Below are 16451 nucleotides of genomic sequence, written 5' to 3' on the forward strand. Positions count from 1 at the left end.
AAACAGTGGAAGATGTTAACAGCTTCATGTATCAGAGAGACGTGTTTGAGGAGAAGGGAAGAGAAGTCTGAATGAGAATCAGAAGTGTTACAGCCAACTTGCACAGTGTGTGACAGAAGAATGCTAAAGAAGTTGAAAAGGAAGCTCTACAATGCAGTGATATGACCACTGCTTTTTTATGGTACAGAAAACCTGGCAGTCATGACAGAGCAATTAAAAAAGCTTGAGCTGATGGCAATGAAGTACTTGAGATGGGTATTGTTTTTCTATTCCAAGAATGTTTCCTGTATTGATTGAAAAGAATTGTAGTTTTTAGCAGTGAACAAACCTCTTAAGAAAGGCTTTGAGGATGCTGCTACAGAACAACATAGACATGTTTCGGTTCAATGTGCTGCTGTGATTTCTAGCAGTATGTACAATACAGAGGATCATTCCAATGTTAGGAGTTGCTTGCAGGCTGTTTGCCAGAAAAGCTACAGATGTCAACTAATCTCAAATGTCAGTGGCTGATAATGTATGACCAGTAAATGTGCCTTGCAGCATATAAAAAACAAATAGTGATGGACTAGTGCCCCTCAGTAAACAATGAGGTTAAAAACACAGTCATCAAAGCAGTGATTCCTAATATGAGGCAGACAGGATCTTCTGTTCAAAATGTGCCTTATATCTAATAAATAAAAAAGGTGCACATACATTTGTTTGGAATGGTAGGTGATCATTGAAATACTTTAAGTTTAGCAAAAGCACCCAACATTTTCATTGTTTTGGGTGGAGGACTAGCCTTGGGTTTCTTGTAAGAGTCTGGAAGAAATCGATTGAGAGTGTTAGACTGGGGGTATTCTTAGTAAGTTCACTGTAGTACAATAAGGTAGAATAATAGGCCTGAAAGTATAGATTCAGACTTGTGTTTTCATGTATGCATTCAGTATCAGGGAAGGACAGTTCAGTAGAAAGAAAAAGGTAATCTTGCTGGCTAAGCATGAGATGTGCAGAAATAGTTTCAAGGGAAAGCTACAGAATGTTCCTTTGTCAAGGGAAAGATATGTGTACTTGCAATGGAATGCTAGATGAAGATATAGACAGTTAGGCACTGTGAGGCACATGCAAGACAAGGCTTGAAAACCAAGGCTAAAGAGGCCTGTAAAACTTTACAGGATTTATGTATTAGGAAATACTTCATTACACAGTCAGTGAAGTCAGTAAATTAGCTTTTGGACTGCTATGTAAAAGGGCCTTTACAGTACAGATACTCAAGCCTGTGTACCGAACTTAGGTCAAATAGCCATACTATTCAGGAGGAAAAGACTGTATCAGTTAATAGTATTCAGGAGAATCAGAATATACATACATAAACTTTGAATATATTTGTCAGCACTGTTATTGTTATCCAGCATTCCAGAATTTCTACAGACTGTTATTGTTTATCAGTTCTGTTATTGAAGACAGTATTCAGATTTTCTTAACATGTAATAAAGCATTATTAACCGAACTACAGCATGTGCAGACTTTATTGTGAAAGTACGGAAAGGCTTGGCCCATAAAGGATAGACTGGCACCTGTTCAGCACAAGTTTGGATAATCAACAGATAAAGACTTTCACTCTAGTCTCATTTCAGTTGTTTCCAGTTAATTCCAGTATACTACAGTCTTGTCAGTTCTTTCAGGGAGGAAGACTTGTATGAATAGAATGAACTTCAAAATAAAAGAAGGAAGTAAATGCTCACAAATGAGGAAAAAAGTAACAGTTGCATGCAGGATCTCTTCAGCTGTCAGTAAAATGGGACAAGGTGAAGTATGAATACAAGAACTTAAGCTACACCACATACTTGTGGAAGGCGCTGACTATACATTGCAGTACAAAGCCAGTCTTGCTGTTTCTCTCTTTCTCTAAATACTTGAGGCCTGTAAGGTAAATGCCGTGTGGAAATCCTTCTCATAGTCCACCTCCCAGATAGGCTAGAAAATTCACTTATGACCTTTTTTAAAAAGATTGCTTGGAACACTGCTGATGTTACTAACTTAAGGGCTTGCTTTTAAACTTACTGAATAAATGTGACAGCTAGACTAACTAATCTTAATATAAAGCATGCATTTAAGTTCTTACCTGTGTATTCATGCCATTTGCAAGAAAAAATAAGGTTATATGACGACAAAAGAATCGGAAATGGAGTCTTTAGAAAGGGGGAAGGAGCAAACTACATAGAAATAAATGGAATATATGGGAACGATACATACAAAGTAATGTTCAGGAGAAGGAGGGGGAGTGAAATCTCAGGGAAGGCAGGACTTGCACAATCTAAGTAATGTTAAATTTAATAGCAGTTATTAAGAAATAAACTATATATATAAAATGCATGAAAAGAAAAAAATCTGTGCAATGGTTTGTTTGTTTTTTATACCTGTATGTATACCCATGTCACTGTATAATATATGAAGTTAATAAAACCATTTGGGAAAAAATAAATAAATGAAACATGTTGCCTCACAGCAAGAGGTTCTCCCGTTCGATTCTCAGCTAGTGTGCGGGGAGTGCCTTCTGTGTGGAGTCTGCATGTCCTCCCCGCGGGTCGAGTGGTGTTCCGAAAGACATGCATGAATGGGCGTGCCTTCGTTGAAGGTTGAGCGTCGAGCTGGCAACTCGGCACCGTGAAAATCTACTGCCAATCATTAGCGGTCTAGAGTTCCGCTGTGGCGATCCCTAACCGGGAAAAGCCAAAAGGCAACAACAACCCAATCTTTTTCTGTAGCAAATGCTCCTCCAAATAAGAGCACTTGACCCAAGTAGACAGCTCCACCCACATCTATTACCTGCTTTGCAGTTGAAGTTAACCATGTTAATGTGCATGCCAGAACCCGAACTCCTAGCAAAACAAATTGGCTATATGTTTTTATCTTATCTCTGTTCCCCTTCCAGATATGAAAAACAAATTGCATGTAGTTATTTCTTGTGATCTAATGTATGGCTTTATTGCCATGTATTGGAATTCAGAAATACCAGCACAAGTGTTTTGCTCTTAATAGTCAGCTCTGTGAAGTAGAGGGATGAATCCCAGATGGAGACAGAGTTATAGTTAATGGTCTGTGTACTAGAAAGCCAGTGCTGGGACGGAGAGAAATGATGAGGATTTGCCCGTTTGCCTGTGTTAGAGGAATTGGTGTGGAAGCGTGGTGGGTTACTCACAAATGTTATGATTTCCAGTGGCAATACAGATTTAGGAGTTTCTACAGTAGTGGTTGATTGCTCTACTGAGCAAGGAGAATCTATACAGTTTATGGAAACTGTTTCAGACTGTTATGTGTAATACATGCTCTTAGAAGGTAAAAGTATGACTTCCCCTTCTTAAAGACACAGCATAAGTATAATGAAAACACATTACATCAGTGAGTTGAACTGATATTTAGGTGGAGCTTAATAAAACCTGCATGGTTTTTGAATTTGGTATTGATCACATTGAAGTTATCGTGCATGGCTAAACTTAGCTGTAAGTTAAGCAAGTTACAGATTAATGCCTTACAGTTTGAAAATCCTTATAGAATTTCAGAAGTTTTTCATACATTATACTTTTGTTATGGTGTCATACATGAAGCCTCCATAAATTAATATCTTATATTGTTAATCCTCGTTCATTCATTACGTATGGGGTATCGGTTCTAACCTCGGAACCGAGCCGGCCATTTTCCAAGCTCGCGTCAGCTACAAACTCTCGAGCTAAACTCTCACCCATAATCCCCCTCTCCCTGTTACCCCAGATTTCGTTTGCCACGTTGCCATTCGGTCGTGTCAAGCTGCTTCTCTTGAGTTAAGTATAGATATTTGTGGTCAGACTAGTCATATGTATAACTTTTTCTGTCAGAAAAGTTTCTATTTTGTTGTCTCTTACCCTGTCGCATTTAGCGACCATATTTTCTTGAGTTTTCTTCTCTTTACTCTGCACCTTTTACCGCGAGGTATTTCTCCTTTACCATCGTTGGTAATCTGCTCCTTTCTTCATATCTTCCGGTATTTTTTTGTACCATTGCCGGTACCCTTTCTACTGTCCCCTTTTTCTGTCATGGCAAATAAGAAAGGTAGGCCGGGATTTAAAAGGTATTCTGATTGTGGACACAAATTACCTACATCAGATGCACACTCTTTGTGTGTTTATTGCTTGGGTGTGTCCCACTTATCTGTTGACCCGCTCTATCGTATTTGTAAACATTTTTCTAACAGAACCTTGTTGGAAAGGAAAAATAAGTTGTTGCTGAAGGGACTTCTCAAATCTCCCTTTTCAGAGGCTATTTCTGGGTCGGAGGCTTCAACCCCTCCTAGAGCCCATAAGAAAATTTTGGATGATCCTACTAAGGGCAAGTCTTTGCCTTCGTCCCCGGCTGGGGACTCCCGCCAACCAAGATCTAAGAAGGCTAAAGTTTCTGCTTCGGAGCTCACTCAGTCAGCCCCAGTGCTTTTGGTGCCTTGACCTTCGGCACCATTAATGATCTTGGCTCCGTCTTCTCCTGTAGCCTTTACTGTATCGGCACCGAGGAGCTCCTCAGTTCAGACTATTATGACTGCTACATTGGCACCAGCCGTTCAGTCGGCGCAGACCTTGGCCACGTCGGCTCTGACATCTTACTTGTAACCAGCGCCTCAGTTATTGGCTCCAATTTTGTCGGTTCCAGCTTCGGTACCAGCAACCACTTCAGCACCGATCCTTGTGTCAGTGCAGACCATGACCTCGGCAGCTATGATTTCTTCGGTGCAGACACCCGTAGTCCAGTCTCTCTCGGCACCGTTGTTTTCGGTGCAGACTGGTGAGGTGGGCACCGAACTTGTCTTTTCTGTGGACAGACCTGTTTCTCCCTCAGTCTCTGTGAAGTCCACTAGAAACCTTTCCGAACATGACGTGTTGCGTCTCGTGGATCAAGTACTTCTGGCCAGAGGTATCCTGCCCCCCAGGACCTATCCCCTTCCTTGGGAGGTGATCACCCATCTCCAAAGACCCCTTTTTATTCTCCTCCTTCATTGCCTTTGAAGTCCATTGACATGGCACAGTCTTCCCCCTCTGAGGTTCCCTTTATGGATCTCACTAAGGAACCGCGGTTTCCTTCATGGCAGGAGAGTTTTGCTATGACCCAGGATGACAGTTATGACACACTTAATTTGCTGTTCCACAGCCATCTGGGGACTCCGAGTCGGCAGGCTGAGCCACTTAGGGGAGGGGTGACCCTTGTCCTGGACACTTACTCCTCTTCGGGTGGACCAGCCTTTCAACTGATGGAGAAGGCTCTGGCTTCTGTTGGTGATACTGTGCTGTCTATCCACCTGCCCTCCTCTGGTACACTGTTTTCACAAGTCGCACCTAGCGGACACCGGGTGCAAGGGCCTCAAGACATATTCCCACAGGAAACCTCTTTTCCACTGTCTTCCCCAGTTTCCCCCTCTGAGGAAGTCCACCGGAAAAGTTTGTGTAAGAGGAAGCACACGGACTCCACAGAGGAGTCCCTTTACTGAAGACACACACTTTGATGAAGGGGGAAGGATCCCCTCGGTCACCCGCTGAGGTATCCTTTGGTGATATCCTCGAAATCCTTAAACAGAGAGGTGACTGGCAGCCCTCTAATCCGACCTCTGAGGAGTCTGTGTTCCTGCAGGCCTTTCGCGCCCGCCCCCCTACCTCCTGGTTTACTCCACCTGCCGATGAACTTGTCCGACTCATCGTGCAGCATGTGTGGAAGGCTCCTGACACCATTGAGGCTATTCCCAGAGGCCAGATAAGATTTTGTCCCCTCCTGCTACGGGACGCCCATCGGTCTAAAGGTCTTCCTGTGGATGCTGTGGTGGTGGCGGCCACAACAAAAAAGGATCTGGTGGAAGAAGAAAGCCAGACTGTCCATCTGCCTAACAAAGAGTCCTGGGCCCTGGACAGGATAGGGAAGTGCACCTTTGCATCGACAACCTTTACTGTCAGGTCCCTGAATTATATGGCACACTTTACCAGGCTTCAAAGGGATCTGATTTCCGAGCTCTCTGAAACCTTAGCTGGTGCCGTGTCTGATGAGGTCCGTGACAAAGTGGCCTCTCAGCTGGCCACCGTTGAGTCAATATCTAACTCCTGTATGCAACTGATATCTCACGCATCAGAAGAAGCAGCTAGAGTGGCGGGTTCAGCTGTGGTCTTGAGACGACAAGCCTGGATGCGCTTGTGCAATTTCGCGGAACCCTTTAAGGCTTCCTTTCTTAATGCTCCCATTGAGGCCTCTTCGTTGTTTGGACCCAGAGTTAAAAGCACACTGGCCAGATGTGAACAGCATGGTAAGACCCTTTCTGCCGTAGGTGTCCGTTATTCTTCCCCTCAGCGTGCTTTCTCCTGAAACCAAAAGAGTGGGAAGATATGGCTCAAGAAATCTCAGGGTCCTTTCCGTGACACACAGGCCGAGTTCTCCCCTAGAGGCAGAGGGGGAAACTCACAGGGAAGACACTCCTTTAGGGGCAGAGGGGGGTCTGTGTAACCAGGGTTCCAGGGACTCTTTCCCTGGCCAATCCTACCAGCGCTCCTGAAGAGTGGCCCAACTCCTTTCCTCTGGAGGTGGTTGGGGGTCGTTTCTCCTTGTACACTTCTGCCTGGCTAACCATCACCACCGATTCTTGGGTATAAAGGATTATAACCAGAGGTTATCATATCCCCTTCGATCTTTGTCCTGTCCCTTCAAAAAACTTTCCCGACGTTCCACCCAGTCAAAGGGAAGAAGTAGCACTAGAGATAGAAAAGCTGCTAAGAAAGAGAGTCATCCAAGTAGTCCCTCCAGACCAGATAGGATCCGGATTCGACTCAAGACTATTTTTGGTGCCAAAGAAAACCAGCGACTGGAGACCAGTTTTGGATCTCAGTGTATTGAACAAGTTTGTGAGAGCACAAAAATTCTGGATGGTCACAATACAGTCTATCCTCCCGCTTTTGGAAAAAGACTATTGGATGTGCTCGATAGATCTTCAAGATGCGTGCTACCACATAAAAGTGGACAGGCCATCAAGAAGATTTCTGCACTTTTGTGCAGGAGCCAGTCACTACCAGTTCTGAGTACTGCCCTTCGGACTCTCTACAGCCCCCAGAGTGTTCACAAAGTGCATGGCAGTCGTCACAGCTCACTTGCTACAACAAGGATTTCAGGTGTTTCCATACCTAGACGACTGGCTCATTTCCGCCTCCACCAGACATCTATTGGAAGAAGCCCTGGCATACTCTTTCCTCACTGCACAAAGGCTAGGCATAACCATAAACTGGCAAAAATCCAGTCTCATCCCCATCTTAGTCCACAGAATTCATAGGGGTTGTCTTGGATACAAAGAACTGCAGAGCTGCCATTCCAGAGCACAGAATTCTAAGGATAAAGCAACAACTGATCCCAATCCTTTCAAGGGAGAAATCCACAGCTCACTCTGTCCTACAGCTGTTGGGTCCCATGGCAGCCTCCATCACCATTGTCCCCCCTGGCCAGGTTTCATATGAGGCTTCTACAATGGCTACTGTTCACCCAATGGTATCCTTTTCAGCATCCTCTTTCAGCCAAGATTCGAGTAATCCACAGGTGCAAACAGGATTTAAATTGGTGGATGACACACAATCCGTCACAATGGTCTCGCCCTTTTCTCCCCAGCAACCCAAGGCTACAGTGACCACGGACGCCTCCCTGATGGAGTGGGGGGGAGGATATGTCAGGGACAGACAGTCCAGGGCACTTGGTCTGAATTGGAGGCCCAACTGCATATAAATGTTCTAGAGCTGAGGGCGGTTCTTCTGGCGTTGCAAGCATTCCATCCCCTGCTGCCGTCTGGGATGATTGCAATTCAATCAGACAACATGGCGGTGGTCTAGTACATCAACAAACAAGGTGGAACCAAATCTTACCCCCTTTGTCGAGAGGCCATGAGGATATGGCAATGGGCGATGGCTACCAACTTTTTTCTTCTAGCAATGCACATTCCCGGGAGTTCCAACGTGATAGCAGACCGACTCAGCAGATGCATTCTACAACCTCACGAGTGGTCCTTGAATCCCTTGATAGTGGCGGAGATCTTCCACTGCTGGGGCCGTCCTTGCTGCAACCTCTTTGCATCTCCGACCAACTACAAATGCAGCAACTACTTCGCCCTGATTCTCCCTCTGGGACAGTCACCCAGGGATGCTCTAGTCCACGATTGGCCCTCAGGTCTTCTTTATGCATTCCCACCTTTTCCCCTCATTCCCCAGTTTCTGAAGAAAGCACATCTGTTGAAGAGCAAGGTGATCCTTATAGCACCATATTGGCCTGTTCAGATTTGGTTCCCCTTCCTTTGGCCTCACCTACTAGATCGACCATGGATTCTCCATCCAACCCCGGAGTTGATCTCACATCCGCAGAACCTTATTCATCCCAACTTGGACATACTGAAGCTCACAGCTTGGCTACTCCGATTCCCTTGATTGCCAGGCAGAATGATCTTTCTCTACCAGTACGTGACATTCTCATTGCATCTCATAAGTCTTCCACTAGAATTACTTATCTAAGCAAGTGGAAAAGATTTACCTGTTGGCTGAAAGAAAAACAAGTAGATCCCTTCTCAGCACCAGTGTCGATAATACTAGAGTATCTGGCCGACCTTTTTCAATCGGGTCTATCGGCCTCTACCATTAGAGTTCATTTGGCTGCAATATCTAATTTCCATGAAGGTGTCCAAGACTCCTCTCTTATGTCACACAAATTGTGCAAGACCTTCATAAAAGGTGTGAATCATCTGAAACCACCTTTTAGAGAACCTATTCAACCATGGGATCTGTCATTAGTTCTACAAGCTCTGACAATGCCACCCTTTGAACCAGCTTCTTCTTGCGACTTCAAATATTTGTCATGGAAAACCTTGTTTTTGTTCGCCATTACTTCTGCCAGACATATCTCTGAGCTTCATGCTTTATGCATCAAGAGTCCATACTTGATTTTTCATAGAGATAGAGTGTCTTTGAGAACTAATCCTTCATTTCTGCCAAAAGTGATCTCTGAAATGTCCATTAATCAAACCATTGAATTGCCAGTTTTCTTTCCCAATCATTCAAACAGAGGAGAGTATTGCCTACATACCCTAGATATTCACAGGCAAATCCATTTTTACTTAAACAGGACTAGGTCCTCTCATAAATCTGACCAGTTATTTTTGGCCTATTCTGGACCCAGATTAGGATCTGCTGTTGCTAAGGTCACATTAGCTAGATGGTTGAAAGACTGTGTGACCTTCATTTATACACAACGTAATATTCCGTTGCCTACTACCATGAAGGCTCATTCGACAAGGTCGGTGGCAACTTCTGCTGACTTTCATGCCAGAGCTTCTTTACATGACATCTGTGCAGCTGTAACTTGGGCTACACCTCATACCTTCATCAATCATTACAAATTGGATTTGGCCTCCAGGGGAAGAGCATCTTTTGGTTCTATGGTGCTCAGGAATGTCCTTCCATGAGAGCCTCCCAGGAATAGAGGTAGCTAGGGACTCTGTCCCATACGTAAGGAATGAACGAGGATTAACAATATCAGATAAAGAAGTTATGTCTTATCATAATGTTTTATCTGTATTGTTGATCCTCGTTCAGTCATTACAACCCTCCCTCCTTCCCCCTCCTGTGGCTTCTAGTGGATCTCACCATCCAGTTCTCTTAGGTCATTTGACCAGATGTAGCCTCTACCTTCTTTTGACTTGCAAACTCAATCTGAGGTAACAGGGAGAGGGGGATTATGGGTAAGAGCTTCGCACGAGAGTTTGTAGCTGATGTGAGCTTGGAAAATGGCTGGCTTGGTTCCGAGGTCGGAACCAATACCCCATACGTAATGACTGAACAAGGATCGACAATACAGATGGAACATTATGGTAAGACATAACTTTTTTTTTCCATCGATAAATGTTTTAGAACTGAATATTAACAGCATATTTTAAAAATTCTAATAAAGCACCTTTCTCCCACCTCTGCACAACTTTGCCGTCAATTAGCACATGACAAACATGGCTTGTAGAACTTCCATAGCTTAAGACCTCACCATGTCTAAATCTGGCCCTGCAGTTATGGCTGTTCTGTCGAAGTTGGGAGTAGGCTATGCTTTTCCAAACTATAATTTCATTTTCATTTTATGTAGTAGTCATTCATTTAAAGCTGTACAGGTCAGACAGAGTCAGTTAAGAGTGGGTTGAGAACCATTTTGGTATATTTTCATACAAGTATGCAGTTGTCTTTTAATTGCTCCTGGTTTAGCTGCCTGCAGCTGAATGCTTATCTCTGTATTTGAGTGTTTCGTACCAGATTTGGAGCATACACTCGCACTCAAATACACAAACTTTGAAAATTTGTTTTCTCCCAGTTTGTGCAACTTTAGAAGTAGCATAGCATATTTATTGTCTGGAAATGATAGGGTAGAACTGTCTCTTTGGTGTAGTAGGTTTACCCCCCAAAAAATATATATAGTTTTTAAAACTCATTGCTAGTTGTAAGCATACCTTCATTTGAGCAATCAGCAGTTAGTTCAACTCAAGGACTTTGTGTTGGAATTAATGAAGCAGATCCACTTTTGCTGTTGATGTGGGTGATTGATTTTCCAGTAGTTGCTGTAGAAGAAATTAACTTGCTGCTTTAAAATGTGCAATTTCTGTATGTGTTGGAGAGTATGATTTGAACAGAAAATGTCGGGGATCTACTTGTAATATGGGATATTTTGTTGTGGTCCCATGTGTATTAGCGTGCATAGATCAGTAGTAATAAAGTTATAATACATATAAAGTTAGAGACATGAAAAAGCTAGTGAAACTTAACTAATGAAAATATGTCTGTCTTCTGTACCTTTTATTTAACTTAGTCTTTTCCTTTTGGCAGTTTTTAGCTGCATAAGAACTCTGGAATATTGTAGAAAGTATGTTTTTTCTTATTAAATGTTAATTAGATTTAACCTTTTTTGCAGGCATCAATTGTGAAGGAGTTTACAGGACTGTTGGCAGCAACATCCAGGTTCAGAAACTTTTAGTTGCATTTTTTGGTAAGTGTACATCACAGTTTTATATTACTGATCCCCAAGGATACAGCTGAGCTTACTTTTTGCATGCATCCTTCTTGTGCTATAAAACATCACAAAACAGAATAACAGCAACAGACAGCACAGCCAAGCATCAGCATGGATTTAGACAGTTAATATTTACCTTTTTATGTTTTCTAATGTGTAATTTAAAATAAAGCAAAGAACTGAAGTATTGTTTCCTTAGGTGTACTGAGATGTTGAGTGACCCACTCTTATTTGCATGGTATGTGAATAGTAATTTTGGAGTTTTGCATTGTAAAATCTTCTATACTGTTAGCACAGTGATGATACTTTTACTCATGTATGGAGTGCAGGATAACCAAAGTGCCCCACACTTTTTAGAAATAATTACACAATTGACCATTTTTATCTATGAATTTCTCTCCTCCTTTCTCTCATTGCTTTTTTTTCCTTTTAGTTTTCTGCTCTATTTCTTTCTTGTGTGACAGAAAAGTTCATAAGCCATAATACTAGGCATCATTGCTAAGTTCTTGCTGTCAGCTTTACTGGGGCTCACCTTTAACCTTTATGTGTTTACGCCATGCAGCCACAAAGAGAATGAAGCTTAGTCCCCAGCCAGGTATGTGTTTTAATTGCCTTCATTTTTCTTTCTTTCTTTTAATTATTTGTTTTGTTCATCTGTCTGACCTATTGATGCTTTCTTTCATTCCTCCTTACAAATTACTAAGGTAACTGTCCTTTGTGGCAAATTGAGCATATCAGACTCTGACTGCTTAAAATATGGCTAGATTACAAATGAGGATTAAGCCTACTGTTACCTTGCACTTGTTGTAAAACCTGAAGTAATCTCTACTCACAGGGGCATCTGTTAGCTTCTTTCAGGATACACTTTATATCCGATGTCTCTGGACTATGGTGTAGTGTAATCCCTGTTCTGTATTACATTTTTCATATGTATTTTTGCTGTGTGGCAGCCACAAAAGAAAATGTAATGACCACTGACTTCCTTAGAAACTTTCACTGTATGGAGAATGAAATCTGATTCTGTATTGTTATTTATTTATTCATTTTTTCTTCTCATAATATGTAGTAATCAGATACCCCTTCTGTATAATATACTTCTGCTAAACTGTTTTAAGGTATAACTGCCTAGGTTTAGTCTTTCTAGTAATAGGGAAGCTATCCAAAAGGTTAAGGACACCAAAAAATTAATGCTGCCTGAGATGAGTACTTGTTTATCTTAGTTTGACAACCATACTGAATACAGGAATTTCAGGAGAGTCTCTTAACTGAGAAATGACCACATAGCCAACACATTCTGACCATATCTTTAACTTTTGAATAAGTTGCTGATCCTAGTTAACTGCCTTCCTTATTTATCATATTTCATCTCCATAATTACTTTGCTTAGCATTTATTATTGTTTTATTTACTGTTTTACAGTTCATTGAATTATATAATTGTTTTAAAGTCATGAAGTTCACGTTGAGGCAACCCCACAGTGTTCACCACACCATAGCAGAAAATGATTCATAATGTGCTGTCTCATCAAATGGATCACTGTTGTAGTGTGTCTCATTTTTGAAAAGTACTGTTTTTGGACTTTGTAGATATTTAGAAATACATAATGTTTCTTTCTTATCCCCATTGTGTTTAACTCTAGTGTAAAGAAATTATGCTGCTTTAGTCTTTTTATTTGGCTGCTGGTCCATACCATCTTAACTTCACTGTTCTCAGCTGTTCCCCCCTCTGTATTTCCTTATAGTTATGTGGTCTGCAGAACTGTGATGAATATGTTAAATGACATCTCCCTGTTCTCTGAAACAGAACAATATCCTTTCTGGTAGTAATGACTATTCTTATGACAGAAAGCACAGTGGCAGAGCGGGTATCATTGTCACCCGCACCTAGAGGTTGTCTGGTTCTATTCTTGGTGGTGTGCCTTCTTTATGGAGACTGCATGTCCTCCCTGCATTCATGTGGGTTTTCTCCAGGTGCTCTGGTTTCCCTCACATTTCAAGGATGAGAGATGATTGTAAATTCTCCCTAGGTGTGTGTTATATGAGGAAGAAAAGCATAGCAGTCTACTTCTGTTCCCCTGCTTGCTAATAAACTCTGTGGATGGTGACAGCTGTTCACATGGTCTCTGTAAAAGTTGGATATGAATTGTGAGCATGGATTGATGTATTCCTATAACACTTATTGCACCTTCCTCCCTCCCCTTGCTGTCTTTTTACTTTACTTCCTCGTTTTATTTTAGCTCATGTAAGTACCCGTTTTTAATTGTTGTTAGTATTGTCCTCCTGTTGTTTATTTTGCTTCCTAGATGCATGGCCTTGCTTTCTTTGCATTGTCTGTATTGACAATCTTCTGACTGGTTTGACTGATTCTTTAGCTTTACCAAGTTTCTAATTGTATCTTCTTTCACTATTAACATTTCTTTAATTCAGCTGATCTTCACACATTTGAGAAATAGTACTTTTTCTGTTTAGTCATTTTTATTGTTACTTGTAAATTTATTAAAATGCTTCAGCCTCAGTACCAAACCATGTTTTACTTCACTAGTATTTTTACCCCTATTTATAGGGTGTACACTTCTTTTGTTCACAAGAGGCAGCTGTTTTATTGCAGGGTAAATATTGTGGCCTTGTAAAGCAACTGCTATGAACTTTTTTTCAAGCTGTTCTACTTAAATATGGATAGCTGACTCACTTGAAGACATGCACATGTATGCGTGCGCGCGCACACACACACACACACACACACACACACACACACACACACACACACACACACACACACACACACACACACACTCACACACTCACACACTCACACTCACACACTCACACACTCACACACTCACACACTCACACACACACACTTACATACATACATTCAATCTGTAACCTGTACCCTAGGGCATCACCTGTAAGCTGCTTATTTATTAAGTAGGTTGTGATGTAGAACCATGACAGATGACATTCTTTGAATCTGTGTGCATGCAGACATATTTAAAAACTTACCATTTTCAGTGCATTATGGGAGATAATGTAAATTACATCTGGAAGGCATTTTAGCACAATGGCTCAAAAATGCACAGTGATTCGAACTTCTGGTAATGGACTTAAGTGAGAAAACTAACTTCACTACATGTGGGCAACTTATTAACATCTCTGAAGTAGAAGTTAACAGTATGGTTTATAGAAACAGATGAGCTTATTAACATAGAACATGAAGTAAAGAAAGAAATGTGAAAACAAATCCCCCAAGAAGATGTATAGATAATCTGCAAAGAAATACTGTGGCAAATCATTTTAACATGAGTATAAAACTATTTACATATCTTTCTTTTCCAAGGCATCATTGGAAGTGTGTAAATTACCCATGAATAAAACAATCATACCTTGCAATTGTCCAATTTTTCGCAGAATGCCCAGATTTTTGTCACATATTTTTGGTCTTTTCCATATAAAATGTTTGGTTTTCTGGCAAATCATTGAGGATTGAAGTCCGAAAATAATGACAGATATTTGAATTTCAGACTTTATATCCTTCAGAAAATTCATGCTAATCCAAAACCAGCTGTTCAACCAACTTTCTAAGTTTATAAGAACAATATGTAAAAATTGTCCCTATTTTGGGGTCTTTGTCACCTTATTCTTTATGACTTTGTACAGATTTCTTGTGCTAAGTGGTTGAGAGGTATTAGTGTAATCTTTTAGCACAAATGACACAAGTATGCAAAAAAAAAAAAAAACAATCCCCAGGAGTGAATAAATCCTACAATGTCATTTTTCACCGTGTGCATGTCATGGCATAATGCGCACATGGCTACGGAAAGTTTTAGATTCAGCAAATAGTGTGTAGAGGCGCACCCCTCCTCCCCCCGGTGCAAACCAGGTAAACAATGAGGTATGCTAATTACAGCATATGCAACTGAATTACATGCTAATCAACCAATCCAACATGGTGGAGCTATTCAGTAAGCTATTAAGCATCCATGTAGACTCCGTGCTGGTTTGTCCTGTGTATTCCAAAACTTTTGGAATACAGCCATGGAATGGAGTCTACATGGACAGAACCATGTTAACTTCTGCATTTATAAGGTAAGTCTTGAACCTGGAGTGTATTGTGTAATAACAGGAATGAGTGGCATATCCTTGTATCAGACTAATAGAGAAACATATCCTTGTTTGTGCCATAACAGTATGATCTCCCCCAACAAAAGAACAGTCTATCCTTGTTTGTGCCATAACAGTGACTCACCTATGCCCCCCCCCAAAGAAAAGAACAGGAAAATGACACAATTTGCTAACAAACCCTGTTTGAAATACTAAACGTTCTATCAAAGGAACTGTCCCTGGAACATTTTTACATATTTATCACACATCACTTCATTTTCATGTATTGGCAGTCATGTATACCTCTGAAATGGCTTGGCATACATGCCCATGCCATCAGTACACTTCTAATAAGGCATACAAATAAAAATGTGAAAGCCTATGTTTCAGATTTTTTTTAAATACATTCCAGCATAATGTAGTATATAGTTGACCAAATGAAACAATACCTTCTGAAGAGCAGTACTTCTGTGTACAGATATATCCTGAAGAAAGTGTTATGTGCAGTCTTTCCAACATAAACAAGCATCCTCACAATCAGTTCACCGAGCTATATGGTTGCCTTTCTGTGGTTTAGATTCAGGGCTGTTAGCATGGTGAATATGCAAATGATGTGTGAACTCATTAGAATTACTGAATCCCAAAAAGTTGGATCCATGTAGGAGATGTAAACATTGTGCAGGCACTCCCTCAGTGTTTGTTTTTAATAGATTGCAAATGTGACTTATTATTGGTTGGAATAAGGAAAACACAGTAGCACTATAGGCTGCCTTATATCCAGTGGATGTGTCAGGTTAGATCTACAAAGTATTACATGTAAGATTGGAAATGTATGTAATCAGCACACAAGTCACAGGTTGTGTTCCCTAACATCCAACTTGCCCTTCATTTATTGGCAACTGCATATGGTATTATTTCCACTTAATATCCTCACATATCTTAAGGCCAATGATATAGAATAGCTTACACAATTCATGTCTCAGAGTACTGTTCAGTTAAATGAAGGCTGGCCAACAAACACATAGATGTAAGACAGAGCTGTATATTTGCACGCAATAATCATGACAGGTTGTATGATCACTAGGTGCACTTCATCCCACTTATATGGTTTGATTTCACTGTAGATGCTGTTGCAGTTGGTTATGAGCATATTGAGTTAAGTTCTTTGCTGCAAAGCTGCTTCTGTGGCAAAGAGGGATAAGGCACCCATCCTGTATTCTGAAGATGGAATGGAGTAAGAGTTTAAATCCAGACCTAAGTAGAAATATCTCACGTGTAATAACATTTTCTATTGTT

The 16451-nt window shown here is 41.1% G+C and overlaps 1 protein-coding gene across 3 annotated transcripts in view; it reads left to right on the forward strand.

Annotated features, from left to right (window-relative positions):
• Positions 1-16451, forward strand: part of OPHN1 (oligophrenin 1) — a 2670560-nt gene that overhangs the window by 2121520 nt on the left and 532589 nt on the right. For 2 of the 3 annotated variants that reach the window (XM_044057106.1, XM_044057104.1), the window contains exons 14-15: positions 10957-11031; positions 11618-11650. In XM_044057106.1, coding sequence (XP_043913041.1) covers positions 10957-11031; positions 11618-11650 — 108 coding nt within the window. The remainder of the gene's footprint in view (positions 1-10956; positions 11032-11617; positions 11651-16451) is intronic. The other variant, XM_044057105.1, reaches the window with a different exon arrangement.

The sequence above is a fragment of the Protopterus annectens genome, chromosome 15.part0 (genome assembly GCF_019279795.1).
Source record: "Protopterus annectens isolate FY-2018-M chromosome 15.part0, PAN1.0, whole genome shotgun sequence".
In the NCBI taxonomy this organism is placed as follows: Eukaryota; Metazoa; Chordata; order Ceratodontiformes; family Protopteridae; genus Protopterus; species Protopterus annectens.